Source organism: Nilaparvata lugens, chromosome 4 (assembly GCF_014356525.2).
Source record: "Nilaparvata lugens isolate BPH chromosome 4, ASM1435652v1, whole genome shotgun sequence".
Classification (NCBI taxonomy): Eukaryota; Metazoa; Arthropoda; class Insecta; order Hemiptera; family Delphacidae; genus Nilaparvata; species Nilaparvata lugens.
The window spans coordinates 39,724,546-39,742,956 of record NC_052507.1 but is presented as its reverse complement, the minus strand read 5'-3'; the positions used below and the strand labels follow the sequence as shown (position 1 = coordinate 39,742,956).

Sequence of the window (18,411 nt, the reverse complement as noted above, 5' to 3'; positions counted from 1 at the left end):
TGAGTACTGTAATATTTTAATGATGAATTTCTGAGATAATGTTTAATGAAACACAGCCCCTACATAAGAATATGAATAGACTACCAACCCTTCTGTTCTGGTTTGATTCCACATAATCCCAAAAGTGGACTGTATAAAATTTTAAGGGGTTTAAATATTCAAATGGAATCAAGTTTTCTCATGCACAATAATGAACAAAAGAAAGGACTTATATAATTTATACCATATTTTTCGCCAGTACCTAGAATATCATAAGCTAATTTGTGAAATAGTTATTAGAGAAATAGGAATTAAAGGAAGGATCAATACATACAAATTAATAAAAATGATCGCTTATGAACACAACCATTGAACAAGCTTCCTGATTCAATTACGGTATCACTTTGAGAGGAAATTACAAAACTTCTGACAAACAGCAAATAATAAAACTAATGTGAGCTTCAACAATCTGCTCCAAAGTTATATGGATTATAAAAATTAAAAGGAACGCACAACGATCTTTCCTCAACATTCGAATTCATTACTACAATGACAAGCAACAAACAACAACTTTTTTGAAACTGTCGATGTCAGACTGCGTAGACTCCTTTTAGCTTACGCTATAACTAGACAGAGGCGTTGGAATCGCTTTTGCTGCGAACTGAGCGACTGAGGTACTTGGTTGCCACCTTGATCTGTCCGTCAATGCTCCACACTTTGCGATAAAGGTCAGCTGCCGCGTTCAGGATCTTCAGCCTCTCCAACGTCAGGTCCTCCCGAATAGTGATCCCGGACCCCTTCAGCTTCCGTTTGGCATCAAAAACCATCCGTCTCGTCCTGTATCTGATGAATTGGAGGAAGATCGGGCGGTCCTTCGGCTTGGGCTGTCCCTGCTGGTGAGGCTGACGCTTTCCTACTCTGTGAGAGCGGTTGATGTCCTCCAGGGTGACGGGCAGGTCCAGCTGATCCTTGAAAACCTCTAGGGCGAGCAGATCGGTGTCCTCTTGGTCCGTCTCAGGGATTCCAAAAATGCGGATACAGTGGTGTCATCCATATTGTTCGAGGTCATCAACCCTCAATTGGCAGTCGACCTCCAGCTCACAAATCCTTTCGTTCAGCCGTTTATTCTCCTGTTTCAGGGCTTCAAACTCCTGAAACACTGCTTGCATTGCTGAGGTAACTGCCTCATTGACAGCTCTCTTGACTTGTTCCTTCATAATTAGGAGGAATTTGTTGGACAATGGCAGCACTCCTGAAATAGATTGGCCAAGCGGTTGAGTCGGCGGAGTTGAAGTAATCCTTGCCTGCGGGGTGCTGCTATGTTGAGCTGTTGGTGTGGTTCCATTGTTCTGGCGGCTGGATTCCACAATGATGTTACTGAAGGTTACTGTGGGTTATAAAAAAATCAAAGACAAAAAACTTTTCTCGATGATAGTGAAAAAACGGATCAAGCTATTAGAAAAGTAATTTCACTTCTAAAAAAATCACTTCTATGTAAAACCGAAACGAAATTAAACTGTTGAACCCTACGATATTTATACTTCTGTATGGAGCCGAACTGCAGCACGTGTTCACTCACTCGACATCGGTGGGGGGGAGAGAGAGAGAGAGAGAGGAGAGAGAGAGAGAGAGAGAGAGAGAGAGAGAGAGGAGAGAGAGAGAGAGAGGAGAGAGAGAGAGAGAGAGAGAGAGAATAGAATAGAATAGAATAGAATAGAATAGAATAGAATAGAATAGAATAGAATAGAATAGAATAGAATAGAATAGAATAGAATAGAATAGAATAGAATAGAATAGAATAGGATAGCTGCCTTTATTTTTACCTAGGAGGGCAAAGTTAGGGCGCAGCTGGCCCTCTCTTACACTCAACCCTCCAATACAACGCTAAATAATTACTCGATTAAACAAATCAAATTTAGAAAAAACATATATACAATATTACAAACAAGGTAAATAAATATTATTAAAATACAAAAATAATAATCAATGGAGAAAAAAAATAATTAAAGCTAATTTATAATTATTGAGAAATGAATAGAAATTAAAGAATAGAAACTGAAAAATAATACAATGTAACAAAAAAAGGAGTAGGAGTAGAAAAAAAGAAAAAGAAGAAAAAGAAGAGGAAAAAAGGGAAATAAAAAATATTGAATTGTATTGAGAAAAAGGAAAAAGAAAGAAAAACTGACCAATTAACCATGTGCTAGGTCCAGCCACCCACACCACCCCTGATCCACCTGAAAACAGCCGCGCCAAACCGACGAGGTTCCTCAATTAGCCTCAGCTCAACAGGCAATGTGTTCCACAATCCACAAGCCGTCACAAGAAAGGACTTGTTGAACATGACTGTCCTATGAATTGGGACAGCCAGTAAATGAGAAACATGCCGGGTACCACCCTGACCAATGTCACACAAGAAGTGAAAGTCTTCAGCTACGTACTTGGGTGTCTGAGTTTTCAACACTTCATGCAGAAAGAGAACCGCATGTAATGACCTACATTCATGTTGCTTCATGAGTCCAAGTCGGTCAAAGTATTAAGTCACATGGTTGTCACGTCTGAGGTTGAAGATGAAGCGGACACAGTAGTTATGCGCACGCTGCATCCTCCGCAGTAGTTGAACAGTCATGTCAGTAGTTACAATGTCGCAATAGTTGAAAACCGGGAAAATCAAGGTCTTCAGCAAAAAAACGTCTGAGGAAGAAAGGTTAGGGATGGTAGAAGAAATTAAATCTTTGGAACTGATTATAAAATTACAAGATGACCATAAAAAAGAAATACTAAATCTAAAAAATCAATGTAGTCTAATGTCGGAGGAAATAAAGAAACTAAAATCTAAATTTGATAATACTAAATGTATGATAGAACCTCCGTCCAAATGCAAAAAAAATAGAATCTAACCTAAATGATGGGAAATGCTCTGAAAATGGTCGAAATAAAACGTACAGTGAGGTTTTAAAGACAGCAACCAAAAATATAGCTGAGGAAAATAAAGATAGGAAAGGAAGAGTTCTGCTACTGACGTCCAGTCATGGACGTGATTGCAGTGATCTCCTTGATAAAAGATTGAAAAATAAATTTGATGTCCAATGTTTTTTCAAGCCAAGTGCATCAATCAATGCAGTTGTAGAGTCAGCTAGGGAACAAACTAAAGACTTTGATGAAAATGACTATCTAATTGTACTGGGTGGCTCAAATAATATGAATGAACCTAACTTGAATCATCTTCCTCAAGTAACAGAAAAAATCAAGGAAATTGTGCCACTCAGCAAAAAAACAAACTTAATAATAAGTACTATTCCTAATAGGTTTGATAGGCCAGAATTAAATGAAGCAATCAATTCGACAAACAAATCAATCCATAATACTATCAACAGCCTAAAAAATAAGAATTCTAAACAACTGGGGATTTGTTTTCTAAATGAAAGGCTGAAAAGACATAACTTCACTAATCATGGGTTGCATCTAAATCGATCTGGCAAAGTAATCTTTTGTAATAGATTGGCAGAGCTGATTGAAAGCCGTTTGCAATCCTCTGGTTTAAAAACAGTCAAAAAAACAAATAACGATTTTTTAGTAAATTGGCTCAAAACAGGGAAAGGGAAATAGCTACAAATGCTAGAGATAGAGCAGCACAAGATGGTAAGGTTTTTAGTATTTATCATCAAAATATTCAGTATCTTCGCAACAAAATTGACAGATTAGAAGTATTTCTTGAACAGGAGGATCCTGAAATTGTTATTTTCACAGAGCATTGCTTGAAAATAAAGGAAATAAATCAAGTTAGGATTCCAGGCTATTCACTGAGATCAGAATTTTGTAGAATAGCTCATAGAAGTGGTGGTGTATGTATATTCACTAGCAATGCTAAACATACCCAAACTTATGAACTGGATTTTGTTAAGAGATTTTCTGTTGAGATGGATTCAGAGGTGACGGGACTAAGGTTAAAAATTGATGATCGATTTGAGGTAGCAGTGTTAGGTATCTATAGGTCACCAAATGGAGACTGGCAAAAATTTTGTGAGCTGCTCCATACACTTTTGGAAATTACAACCGCTCGTTTCACAAATGTTATAGTAGTAGGAGATTTTAATACCGATTTTGCCAGGCAGGATAAAATGACAGAGGATATTAGAGATATTATTAATATGAATAATTTAGAAATTAAGGTCCACGAATATACAAGAGTAACTCGAACTTCACAGACAATTATTGATAATATCCTCACAAATATAGAAGGTTGTAATGTCAGGTTAGGTAGCTCAGATCTATCAGATCATAACTATCAAATTTTAGATGTTAAGTTGCAGGGCCAGAATCCAAGCAGAAAAAAAACTTTTGTGAAAGAAATTCAGCAATATGAGCTAGGAAATATAAATTGTTTGAAGCAGGAACTGCTTCAAGAAAATTGGAGTAGTGTTTATAACAGTTGTAACCTAAATTACAAATATAAGCAATTCATTGATACTCTAAGATTTCACATTAGTGTATGCTGTCCGATGAAAAAAGTCAAAGTAAAAAGTAAATTAAACAGAAAAAAGTAGATGAATGGATAACTGAAGATATTCTTACTCAAAGAAATATTGTTAGGGAAGCTTATGAGGAATTTAAATTAGTGAGGGATGTTCCGAGTGAAGTCAAATACAAATGTCTAAAGAAAAACTATGCAAAAGAAGTGAGGAAAGCTAAGTGTAAGAAAACAGCTGAAATATTAACAACTAGTACCAATTTTAACTCTGCTGTTTGGGAGGTAATAAATAGAAATAGGAGAGCAGGTCAAAAAGATACAGTTACTAATGTCCCTAGGATAATCGATGAACATGGAAATTATATGGATGATAGTATAGACATTTGTAACTTTTTCAATAAGTATTATCAACAGGTTGCATATAATCTCCAAAAGTCACTGGACACTAATACTCATAATACAACTACATTAAATGCTGAGCCAATTGAAAAGGTATTGTTGAAAGGTAAATTTCATCCATTATCAAGAGATGAGTTGTCAAGAATAATAAAAAATTTGAATAACGAAAAAAAAAAGGATTGGATGGGGTCTCAAGCAAAATTTTAAAAGAATGTGAAAATGAATTACTGGACCCTTTATTGCATCTCCTTAATACTTCACTAGAGCAGGGTATTTTCCCTGATGATCTGAAACAAGGAAAAATTTTGCCAATTTTCAAGAGCGGTGATTCTGAAAGAGTTGAAAATTATAGACCCATTAGTATTCTAAATGTAATAAGTAAAATTTTTGAAATAGTAGTTTTAAATAGGCTATTGATGCACCTGGAAGAAATTAATTTCATATGTGATGAACAGCATGGGTTCCAGAAAGGGAAATCTACTAAGACTGCAATAGTATCCCTTGTTGAAAGACTAATAGATATAATAGATTCAGGTGAAAAGGCAGCCGCAATATTTCTTGATTTATCCAAAGCTTTTGACTGTGTGAACCATAGAATATTATTGGAAATACTTAATACTGTAGGTGTGAATGGTATAGAACTAAAATGGTTTGAATCATATCTCATAGGTAGAAACCAGTGTGTTGAGCTTACCAAGGTGGATGGGAATGAAATAGTAAAAATTAAATCTCAAAAACTGGAGGTCCAGGCTGGAGTACCTCAAGGCTCAATTCTGGGTCCCTTACTGTTTCTGTTGTATGTGAACCAATTACCAAAAGAGTTAAAAGATCACAGAGCTCTGTTGTTTGCTGATGACACATCGCTTATCTTTAACAATTATTTATTAGATAGTCTAGAAATAAATGCTTTTACTGGAGTACAGTCAATTGTCCAATTCTTGAAGCAAAGGCAATTAACAATAAATAGTAAGAAATGTCAATTCCTACAATCCAAAAGTAAATATAATTCAGTAGAGGATAGAGAAATAAATGTGTTTGTAGAGGAAAATGAATTAGACCAAGAAGAGAAAGTAGCATTCTTGGGAATTTTATTGGACAGGAAATTAACATGGCATCCTTACATTGAGAGGATATGTAATAAGATATCATCTGGGGTATTTGTCCTGCGGCAGCTTGCTAGGCTGAATGATAAAAAACTACTGTTAACTGCTTACCATGGACTTATACTATCTCATATTAGGTATGCTATTTTAGTATGGGGTAATTCATCTCAACAAAATATGGACAGGGTGTTAAGATTCAAAAGAAGGCACTCAGATGTATAGAGAAAGTGAATAGGTTAGACTCTTGTAGGCCTTTATTTAAAAGCTTGGTCTATTAACTGTGCCATCTTTGTATGTATATGAAGTTGTAATGCATGTGAAAACGAGTGGTGTGATCCAGAATTCAGATGTTCATGAGTATAATACGCGAAACAGAGCAGACTATCATATAATGGGTCACAATAGTAGGTTATTTGAACAAAAACCAGATTATATTGGTAGGAAATTTTATAACAAGCTACCTCAAATCTTGAAAAGTAATGATGATTTGAAGATTTTCAAAAAACAAATCAAAAAATATTTAGTTGATAGAGCTTTTTATAGTGTACAAGAATTCCTTTCAAACCTAAACTAGGTTGAACTACTTAGTGTTAGAATTATCATGTAATAACATGACTTGTCTTATACTCCATGACTGGAGTCTTTAGGACGTAATCTTAAAAAAAAAAAACCAACCTTTGTTGAAAAAGGAATAATGTCAGAAATCTTCTTCAACATCTTTGATCCCAGCAATCACCCTATTGCATGTCGAAAGTTAAATACAGATATCAATGACATCATAATAGATAATATATAAGTCATATTTGCATAATCTAAACTGTAGTTGTTAATGACATTATAACAGATAACATATGAGTCATATTTGCAGATTCCAAACTTTGATCAATGTAATCACTTGTTATTGTAAACTTAAGATAATATGTATTCACTAATGATAACGAATAATATGTTATTCTTATTTGCCTATTCTAAACTTTGGCCATTTGTAATCACTCGTTACTAGAACTCTTTCCTGATTATGAAGCAATAAATAGATACGTTTAATTAAGGAATAGTTAGTCTTAAGTCAGATGTTGTGAGTGTAACATTGTTGTTCACTGGCGCTGCCTGAATGAAGTCTTTTCAAAAACACATCGTTCTCTTCTAAACCCATAACTGAAGTCACATGGTTTGTCCAGTCCAAGATCTTAGTCATAGTGAGTCCCAAGTTTTTCACGTCTGAGCTGTACTCTAATTGTACGCCATTGATTGTATGTAATATACGGTTCATCTGACAAGTCAAGTGTGTTCAGTAGTCTCGAATTACCAACCACGATTGCCTTTGACTTCGTCTCGTTCACCTTCAGCCCAATATTACCAGCCCAATCAAGTAAACGTACTAATTCATCATTGATTTCCTCTACTGTCGTGTTGAATTTTTTTTATTACAGTGTTTATAGATTTTCAGGTCATCTGCATATAGATGATATCTGGTGGTTAAAGAGAACTAGTCACGTCGTTTATGTATTACAATAGATTTCCTATTACTGTTCATAAATGACGTGACTAGTTCTCTTCTAACCACCAGATATCATCGTAATATAGATTTCCAATATAAATATAATAAGTATTCCTTCGTCTGTTCTATGAATTCAAAATTATTATGATATTCAAGATTTTCACAAGAAAGTATAGACATAGACTTAATAACAAGTAGACAAGCAATAAAATAAAAATTTAACTATCTTTACTCTATGATAGGCCTAAAGAGCGATTCATAATTTTTTTCTCTTGATTTTCTGTTTCAATATTCCTTCCCAGAATGTTATAATTCCTATTCAATTCATATTTTATTCAATATTCTCAATCTAGATCTTTTATTACTGACTTTTTTCTCCCATGCATTATCTCTAGATAGTAGACTACAAATCTATTTATATAGTGTGGTGGTCCTATTTAAATGCCTGACGTTGCGTCAAAAATTTATTATGTAACGCTCCTTGGGGAGTTCCTGGATTTTTGTTTGACTAGAATAATGCCCCAGACGGAGACGTCACACAGGTATAAAATCTTACACTGAATCCTCGGTGTTGTAATCTCAAATTTATGAGGGTGTGGATGAATACTATAGAACACCAGGCTGAGAGATTCAGTATAAGATTTAATTTAATAGTCCAAATCGCGGGAGCTTGTGCCTGCAAACCCTTGATCTGTTCAATGACTATCACTATGAGAATAATATTCTTTGCAAGTATGCGTCGTAGTGTAGCAATTGCTAGACACCAGATTCAAAGACCTTAAATTATTACCTGTATTGTGGACAGTGCACAAAATCAAACAGGTCGAGCAAGGAACTTGATGCATATAGTTTGCGGGATTGCGCCACTAATAAATTCCGACGGTCTAGGCTAGATTTGATATACCAAATGCCGTTCGGAAGATACTTCGCGGACAGAATCTTTCCAAGTTTCAAGCTCTATTGTATGATTCTTTACGCTGTAGCTGCTCTGCTCTGTGGTGGGAACCTTTATTCCTAAGTCGAAATAGGGCACAGATAGAAGCTGAGATATTAGCAGGTAAGGACAGAGAACGTTTAATCTCGATCTGACCCCACTTAATATTTCCACTCAGATCTGTTCCTTGAACCAAATTTGGATCAATTATTTGAATGATCGTTTTTGATCGGTGCTTAACAAGTACAAACGTACCAAACACAAAATCTGAAGGGTTAAGGGAATAATCGAACTCAGGAAATAAAGTATTAAATTTTAAATATAATGAGCAGTAATAATAATTAATAAACAGTACAGTTTCAAGATTTGATAAAAAGGTTTTGAATAATTTTCTGCTGACAGGCTTATTTGGATTAGTGCTATGATGCTGGGCTATCATGCACGTTCTTCTTTACAAAGTTTAAAAATCCTTAAAGATAAATTATTATTCCAATGATTTGACTAGAAAATATTACAATATGTGAAATTTAATCAGGGTCGTGGTTCAGGCAGATAAGGACACAAAACCTACAATCACAATTCAGTACACTTAAGCTATTTGCGCTTTCGATGTGGCCATTAATAATTAGCGAAGAAAAAATTGAAGTGATTTCTTTTCGAAGCGAAGGCTGGGGCCCATAAAATAAAAGAGAACTCATGTGATCGTTCTTGGTATTGTGGTTTCTTTGAATTAATTTAGACTCGATGGTTCGTCCAAGCTTCAATCTCCAGCACATGGGAGATTTTTTAGAAATTAATTATTTCCTTCACTAATAAAAAATGAATAATAAAATCCAGGTTTATGGAAGTAATCAAGTGATAGATTTCACAAATATAACGAATAATATTGCCTCAGATATGGGCTAACAATCAAAATACATGAATTTAACAATAAGAATCTCACTAGAAAAATGGTAACTTTTAGAACAAGGTCTTCACAGTGAAGGCATTAAAAGGGAAGTAGTGTCTCTCTTCTCGAAAAACTTTTGCTGAGCAGTTCCGTCTTACTTAATTTGCATAGAATTTTGCTATTGGTGGAAATAGTATGACGTATACATCACATCAGAGATGAGTGAGAGAATAGTTCTTGCTTTACAATAAATAAACTTAAATTATCTGTCTTTTATTAGTAATCAAATTCTCTTCATATTCCTTATTTAAGATCGAATCTGGTGTCTAGCAATTGCTACGGAATGATTGACATCACGGAAAAGTATCACGCCGCCGAGTGAGCTCCTCTCTCACCGTCATCACGGAGCCATTGAGCTGCCTCCTCGCCGCTATCACAGTACGCTGATAACTTATGAATTTGACAATTATTGCGCGCGGCCTGGCCTCAGTCTCACCAGGTCTCGAGTGAAGGCGACCCACACGATGACAGAGATCGATCAGTGTTGCATCAATCGAGAACTTGAGTTTGTCACTACATAGTTTAGTGACAACCTCGGTAACATTCTCTCCACTCTTCTCAGGAAGTCCGAAGATACAGACATTACTTCGGCGCTGATACTGCTCTTGAGCGTCCAATTTTCGCTCATACGCCTCAGCACGTTCCACGGACGCCTTACTCATGGCTTGAATCTTAGTCTCCAATGAAGCGATCCTCTCCTCCATTGCAGATAAACGAGGTTCGCATTCGCTTAGAAATCGAGCCTTTATCACCTCGTCGAAACTATCATTGAGCTCCATGACAACTCGGTCGACAAGATTATTGACGAAAATATCATCTGATAAGAGTTCAGCAACGAATTCCTTTAGCACTCCTTTATCGGCCGGCCACCCCTCACCATTGGTAGTCGATGATGATAATAAGATAATAAGATTACATAAGATTAATATAAATAAATAAAACTCTCAATCAAAATAAAATAGCATGAAATAAAAGAGAATTTCAAACTTAATTTATTGATACAATTGGAACAATATTTCAAATTCCACTAGTTAAATCCTACAGAAAAACCTACCAGAAATGAAGAAGTTAAGATCTAATCAAGTTGCCATTCACTCACACATGTACACAAAACAACCCTAAAAACAAAGATTTTACAAAGTATAATGATTATCATAAAACAATATAAGATGGAATATTTTTGTATCTGTAGTTGCATAAAAGGTAAAAATGGGTTTAATTTATGTAGATTGTGTAACAAATCAAATTTGGATAAGCAAGCAAAATCGCTAATGAAAGGATTTTATAGGTCTTGAGCAAACAGCTGCTCTATTATCGCCGGGTGCGATAGCAACAAGTGAAAGATTAGATAATAATGGGTATCATGGCTACAATTAGAACAGCAAAAAAAAAAAAAAGAATTTTATTTGCTATTTATTATATTATATAAAATATTGGAATTTTGAGGTTAGGCTATAATACCTACTGGTCAGCAACCTAATAATCGATCAAGCCGTGTAATTTGAAATCTAGCCAGACACCTTGGCAAATTTTTGTTATGAACAAATAGTATTCAACTAGAGGACTTCGTAACCACATGGCAACTTGTTGTAAATGGAAAAACAACTTAAAAAGTTTAAAAAAAATTATTATCTGTAATGAGCATGTACAAAACACATAAAATAAATAAAAATATTAAGGAAGTATGATATTCAGTAGGCGCATGGATGCATTTATGAATTTTGGATGAACCAATCAAATTGCAGTAGTTGATGGGCAACAATAATGAGCCAATTCAAATTTATCTATAGATATTTATGAACAAATCAGTCACAGAAATTGTGAACTGTTGGAGCAGCCGACGTCAGTAACCCGCAAGAGCAGAGAATTGCGGGAGCTCCTGAGCGAGCCAGTAAGAATTTAGTTTAATTTATATTCTAAGAACCACAACAAGGGTTATACAATTTCTTACTCATGCTCTATCGACTGCAGCCAAGCAGGCCAACCCATTATTGAAAGAAATAACATGACATAAACATGGCACCCGAGCGTGGGACTGGTGATGAGAACAGAGCTCATAGAATCATTATTGAGAGTAAATCAAGACTGTATATCGCTGATAATCATAGACAAGTCAATACAGATTGAGATTTGTCGTGAATGGATGATAGGCAGTAAGAATTTACTTGGGACTGCAAGCAATATGAAAAACAATTTTTTGTGAATCAATAGCTTTAAGCAAAGGAAAATTATTTTTTATAAATTTTTATTATTATTGTTGAAACTGTATTTTAGAATATTTTATGGGCCTAAACTGCTGAATTTTATCAAGTCACTAATAATTTAAATCTAAGCCGTTCTGGAAATATTATAGGCTACAATAAATAAGCAATAAATAAAATTAAAATTGATAAATACCTGTCATATGAAATTGAGGTACTCCTTATTAGGAAAACTTTTTGAACACTCCACTTTTTTACAGTTCTATCTTGTGGACCTATGAAGGCCTTGTTAGCCATACTTTCACTTTTTTAAATTTTTGACACATTATCCTTTTAAAATGAGTCTCTCTTCGTCCGCACAAAGTGAGGTAGCAGACAGTCGAAGTAGCGGTGGTCGATGCTGAGGGGGGCGCTATGGAATCCACTGCCCAGATATCTCCAGTCACCGCCATGAATCCTGGGAACAGTGATACATCATCAGAAATCTCTCAAGAAGCAAGAAGGAGGATTATATTGGAGGGGATGCTCGAGTCATTTTCTAAAAGTTTAGGAAATACAATGGCCAGAGTAAAGAAGGATATAAAGGCAGAAATAAAGGAAGTGCAGGAGTCATTGGAGGATACATCAGAAAGGATGGGTAAGGAAACTGCAGACACAATACAAGCGGTAGAACGTAAGTTGGACACTATTGACAGCAAGGCAGAAAATTATAGGGAGGAATTGAAGGTAATGATAAATTTGAAAAATGAAAATCAGGAAATAATTACAGCAGGCTTAGCAGAAAGAATTGATACCATTACCTGTGAATTAAATGGAAGAATAGATAACCTAACAGTACAAAACACCTCGCAAATGCAGGAAATAGCAACAAGCATTAAAGCCGATTGTGAAAAAGGAATTCTAGAGCAAGTAGTAATTAAAACACAGGACATAAACTCAACAGTAAATAGGAACAATAGTCAACTTATTTCCATAAATGAACAACAGAATATTAAATCTACCCAAATAACTCATCTAAATACTGATATCAATCAAAACAAAGTACTTTTTAATTCATTGGAGACAGCCATTGAAGAACAGCAATTATTTTTATCTAAATTAAATGCCAAAGTAGTAGATAATGAAACAGAAGCTACTGGTCATTGAAAACAGGCCCAAGAGAAGTTAGTACAACTCGAGAGTCAGGTACATCAATTTCCACACAAGAATGAAGAGCCTATCCCCATAGCAACATTTGATTTATTGCACGGTTTCAATGGATTAGGCCGTTTTGATAATACAGACCGCTATCTTCAACCTGAAAAATTTATAGATCAAATAAAATTGGTAAAATCCCTAACACCCACCTCTTGGAATATGTGGCGACTCCGATTAATCAGTTTGTTGAGTGGTGAACCTCTAATGTTTTTCCAGACCCATCATCACAAATTTTTGTCGTTGGATGAGTTTATTGCTGCTTTCCTGGAACAATATTGGAGTAAAAATAGACAAATGGATACACTAGCCAATATTATATCTTGTGAGTTTAATCTTAGAGCAGATGACACATATATCAATTCTGTTACCACGCTTACATTGAGACATTCATTTATTATTCTAATTTTCACGAGAAAGCACAGAATGGGAGAGAAAAACTAAGGATACTCCTTGTACTATTTCTCTCCGAAATTTAGATAATAATTTAAAAGTCCAAAAAAAGCTTAAATGGCTTTTAAAGCTTAAAAGTTCAAGCTTAAATTGAAGAATGCTCAGTTGGATGATCCAATAAATGATCCTGCCTTAGCAAACATAATCCTGAAAAAGCTACCCTTCTGAGTCAGAACGCCATTAACTACACAGCCAATAACTGGTTGCAAACATCTGATAAATCATTTATACAATATACAATCTGTGATGGCAATATCAAATCACCAGTCAGATCAGTCATACATTCAAAATCAACATAACTCAAATGTTAATCAGTATGCCAGGCAAGTTTATGAATCGTTACCATATCATCATTCCCGAATGACACCTCGTTTTGAGTGTCGCAAGAACCAGCATCAGAGTAATAACAGGAATAATGGAAATTTTCAGAATCGTTCAACAAATCATTATTCACAACAAGGAAACTGAAAGAATACTTATGATGACTATGACCGTTTGAATGCTAATACAGGATATACTCATAATAATTACAACAGAAATTATAAACCGCCCCCACATCAAATAAGTACAAATTATACAGTAAAGCATGCATCCAGATTAAATCAACAAAAAACACAGAAACCAACACCAGATAACCCATCACCAAACACAGAGAAGACTACTTCTGAACAATTATGGCTATATGATACCCCCCGATACAACCCACATAAGCTCAGAAAAAATAGATAAAGAAAATAAAGATACCTCAGCCCCATATACCACCTTTGTGAATGATTTACCGGAAATATTATTAGAAGAACAGAAACCAATACAAGGTAACCCACCACCAAAAACTGCCACCCACCATGCACTTAAAACACCCCACAAACAACAATCCCTATTGAGCCCTATATTCCCTCCCCTGAAGAAGCACTACCGGCCACAATCCCACAACAAGAACCGATCCACTACAATAATGCCCCAATTCCAGCACTACCAAATGCAAACAGTCGCCAGGAAGGGACCACCACCATGCATCCACGCACAGGACCTGCACACGCGCATAAATGGACCCCACCGAGGCACATCAAGGACCCCAAGATGGAGGACCAAGAGGATGGCATCCGGGAGAGGAGAAGCATGAACCGCAAGGCCCAGAGACGGAAGTGACGAGGGAGGAACCGCGCACGCCTATACAGTCCACATGCACGTTTCAAGCAGCCTAGGAGGACACCGGACGACTGACACCAGGATGGAGGACAAGGGATCGACAGCATGCATCCATGGCACATACGTTTTAAGGAAGATACTCAAGGTTGTGACCGAATAAATGGACCAAGGAAATGGAATAAAACCAGAACTGCTAGGAAAACTACGTTGGATTCATGCATGGGCAACAATGAAGTGGATTATCGTGGGAGATTGATGAAGGATGGAATGTTTTTAAGAAGATTGAAAGAAATAAGTAATAATATAAAGAAAGTGAAAGTACCTGACTATTATATGATGATAGGTTATATTATCAAAGAGAGGATAAATGTTTTGATATACTGTGTAATGTTTGTCATGACAGTGAGAAAAGACTTTGATGTGAATATGATGAAAAAGATTGTAATGCTATTGTTGAAAGAATTTATTATTGTTGATTGGAAGTCCTATATTGTTGAATTATTTATTATTATGATCATGAAAACTAATGATGAATCTAAGTGGAAAGTACCGGATGAAGAAAATTGGAAGCTTTATATTATAAAATTGTTTGTTGGTGTAGTTAAAATTGTAAACAAGGCCGGTAAAGTGAAAATACCAAAACCCAATGAAAATAAAATAAAGCTCGATGGAATAAACAGAGATAGTAAGGAAGAAAGAGGAACCAGATCAATGAAATGTTTGAAAAACTACACCAGATACCGGGGCTTTAAATTCATGAAGGATAAATTATCAATAGGACAGCCTCACCAATCGATAGCAGATAACCTAATGGCCTACATCAATATCTACAAACAGAAATACAAGAAGATACAGGAAAACCATGGAAATTTTAAATGCCATATCACAGAATTTGAAGCAAATTCGATAAGAAGACAAATAAAAACAATATTATCAACCAAATACTGACCTACCTGAATAAATTTAGTATTGAAGTATCACCTTGTGTAGCCAAATTCGATTTTCAATTCACTCCAACCGATAGAGGCAAGTAACAAACCAAAGAACAATTTTTAATTATGTGTTTCTTCTCTAAGCATCATATAAAAAAGGCCACAAGATGGGATATGTAGAATAAAATAAGTTAATTACCTTTAAATGTGAGAATTGTAGAAGTTAGGTTAATTGGAACTGAATCGATAGCAAATTGTGATGTAGGAAGTAGAAATCTAGAAATCGTAGACTAGCGAATGCCAACTAAATAAAAAGCATATAGCCCTTTAAACATATGTTTGTAAAAAGAAATTGTTCCCAAAAAACTTTTTATGTTATTATTGTATCAGTTAATTTTATATATATATTTATTTAGATGTCTTATATTATTATCATTGTTATTAACACATTGTTACCAAAAAATCTCAAATGAAACCAGTTACCAGAGAAAGCCCAAAACGGAGTATAGCAAAGAAGAATTGTACCTGTATCTTGAGAATATTATTAAAATAAGAGACCTGAAAATTGTAAATGAAGTATTGTAAATGAGCCCATTGTTACTTGAAAGTATTTTTGGAAGAGATTTATTGTATAAGAATCAAAATGTTTGTTGTATAGAAAGTAAGTTGCTATCTCTGCCGAGCAGCAGATTTGAAAATGTTGTATTGTGGTTGGAGAAGAAAGAAATGGATTTAAGATGTTATATTTATTTATGATATTGTTTTATTGATGTTTATTTGACAGAGGCTGGCTCAAACAGCACTCTGGTTTGTGGACTGTATCAATTACATCGAGAACTTTTGGGTTGTCTGGCATCGGGTAGCAAGTTGAACAATTAAAATGGCTAAGTGCACAATAACATAGGCCTACCTTCATGTCCAAATCCTCCTTGTTTCCAGGATCCCGGGTCCAGATCACAATACGAGACGAGACAACACTTGTGATAAATCACAATAAATAATAATAGATCACTTTGCAAAAATCGACATTACGAGAAGTGAGCTGTTCGATTGGCTGTCAATCGGCAACTGGTGGCAATCATGCTTGCGCATCACCCCTCAATTGCCCCCTCTACCACACAACGCCAGACAACAGAGCAACATGGATAACGTCCGAACATTCCACCCACCTTGGAAGAACTTCTAATAACAAAAAAAAAAACAAAAACCACCGATAACGAACCCTACTAGGGAAACTAGGAAAAAAAAGGAAAATATCTTCACTTCTCAGGGGCCCTTGAGGAGACTTATAAAAAAAGGAGTAGGAGGCCCACGGAAAGGAGAGGATGGGACGAGAAACAATGACTATATACAACCACTATAGATAAAAACAAGAAACAAAGCAACTTGGGAACCTTTCCCACATGTAAAACGAGAAACAAAAAAAAAAACCAACCACTAAACTTATTGAAGTTCCCTTCAATAAGGCCTAATCTTCATCAATAGGGAGGAGACATACCCTATTGACAGCCCTAGTTAGACTTCCCTTTGCAGTCTGTACCTCCACCACTCTCACAACTCCATCCTGTCCAGGGAATATCTTCGTTATTCGGCCAAGCCTCCATTGTAGAGGGGGTAGGTTACTTTCCTTTAAGAGAACCATACTTCCAATATTAACATTACTTTGTTTTTTGTACCATTTTGTTCGGGTTTGCAAGCTAGATACATACCCCAATTGCCAACGTTTCCAGAATGAAGATACAATTCTTTTGAGTAAACTCCATCAATTTCTTAAGTTCACCGGTTCAATTGATTCCTCTGGCTCTGGCCAAACCTTTGGGCTTTCCATGAGTACAAAATGACCTGGAGTTAACACACTTAAATCTCTTGGGTCTGATCTAACAGGGGTCAATGATCTTGAATTCAATATCCACTCAATTTGAGTTAATACAGTACTGAATTCTTCATACGTTAGAATTTGATTACCAACTGCAGCCTTGAGCAATCTCTTAGTAGATTTTATTCCTGCTTCCCAGATTCCTCCCCAATGTGGAGCTGCTGAAGTGTTGAATAGCCATTTGATTCCTCAATTACCAAGCTCTCTAGTCATCTCCTCATTGAACCTTGATGCTTTTGTGAGCTCATACCATTGTGACAGTTTTCGGCTTGCTCCCACAAAATTGGTACCACAATCACTATACATAGTGGGAACAGTGCCTCTTCTTGCTAGGTATCGTTTCATAGCAGCTAGAAAAGCATCTGCTGATAATTCCGAGACTAATTCTAGATGTACAGCCCGAGTTGAAAGGCAAATAAATAAACAAATATATGCCTTGTATATTCTAGCCTTCCTCAGTCGCCCTAGTGTTATATCAAAAGGTCCACCATAATCAACCCCTGTATCTAGGAATGCCTTGACTCCTTGCAGCCTAGCAGACGGGGGGTCTCCCATGAGTGGTTGTTGCCTAGTGGGTTTTGCACGAAAGCATTCCATGCATTTAATTGTTCTCTTACGAATTATGTCCCTTGCTCTCAAGATCCAAAATTGTCTTTGAATGACTGCTTGCAAGTTAGCTGGGCCAGGATGTAAATACAGTTTATGGTAGTGATCTATAATCAAATTTGTCACGTGATGAGTTTTTGGGAGCAGCAATGGGTATTTATTTCTATCAGATGGGCTTGAATTTCTCAGTCTTCCCCCCACTCTTAGTAACCCAGTTGAATCCATAAAAGGGTTCAACTGTTCAAGACTTTTTGTGATGGATTTATCGTTTGATTGTATAGCAGCTATAGCATCGGGAAATGATTCTTTTTGTACTAATGCAATTATAGAGAGCATTGCTTCATTCAACTCTTCAGTGCTCAACGGACCTGTATCTTTGCTAGCTTTATTACAACAATTGTGAATGAACCTCTCAATCCATGCTGTAACTCTCTTCAATACAGTCAATGAGGGAAATTTATTTATAAGAAGAAGTTCATGTGAGGGCTCTTTACTCTGTGTTGCTAGTGTAATTTTTCTTGGTTCCAATTCAATCTGTTTGGGAATTTCATCATCATTACCGTGGAGTTGGTGTGGCCAGCACTCCAGTGGTTTGGCTAACCAATCAGGACCATTCCACCACAGAGAATTACCAATCAATTCGTTGGGCAATAGTCCACGACTAGCA

General features: G+C 35.9%; 1 protein-coding gene across 3 annotated transcripts; it reads right to left on the bottom strand.

Annotated features, from left to right (window-relative positions):
* Positions 1–8,692: 8,692 nt before the first annotated feature.
* LOC120351172 lies at positions 8,693–15,608 on the bottom strand. 3 transcript variants are annotated; one of them, XM_039427466.1, is made up of 4 exons: positions 15,280–15,608; positions 12,881–12,995; positions 11,731–11,991; positions 8,693–10,205 (listed from the first exon to the last, which is right to left on the bottom strand). In XM_039427466.1, the coding sequence occupies exon 4, from the start codon at positions 10,110–10,112 to the stop codon at positions 9,627–9,629; it is 486 nt and encodes a 161-aa protein (XP_039283400.1). In that variant the 5' UTR covers positions 10,113–10,205; positions 11,731–11,991; positions 12,881–12,995; positions 15,280–15,608; the 3' UTR covers positions 8,693–9,626. The 3 variants fall into 3 exon arrangements, with proteins under 3 accessions (XP_039283400.1, XP_039283401.1, XP_039283399.1); XM_039427467.1 differs by having other exon boundaries at positions 15,312–15,608; XM_039427465.1 differs by having other exon boundaries at positions 15,284–15,599.
* Between the last annotated feature and the right edge of the window lie 2,803 nt (positions 15,609–18,411).

Coding starts and splice junctions, on each gene's coding strand:
- LOC120351172 (XM_039427466.1), bottom strand. CDS start 10,112: ATGGAGCTCAATGATAGTTTCGACGAGGTGATAAAGGCTCGATTTCTA.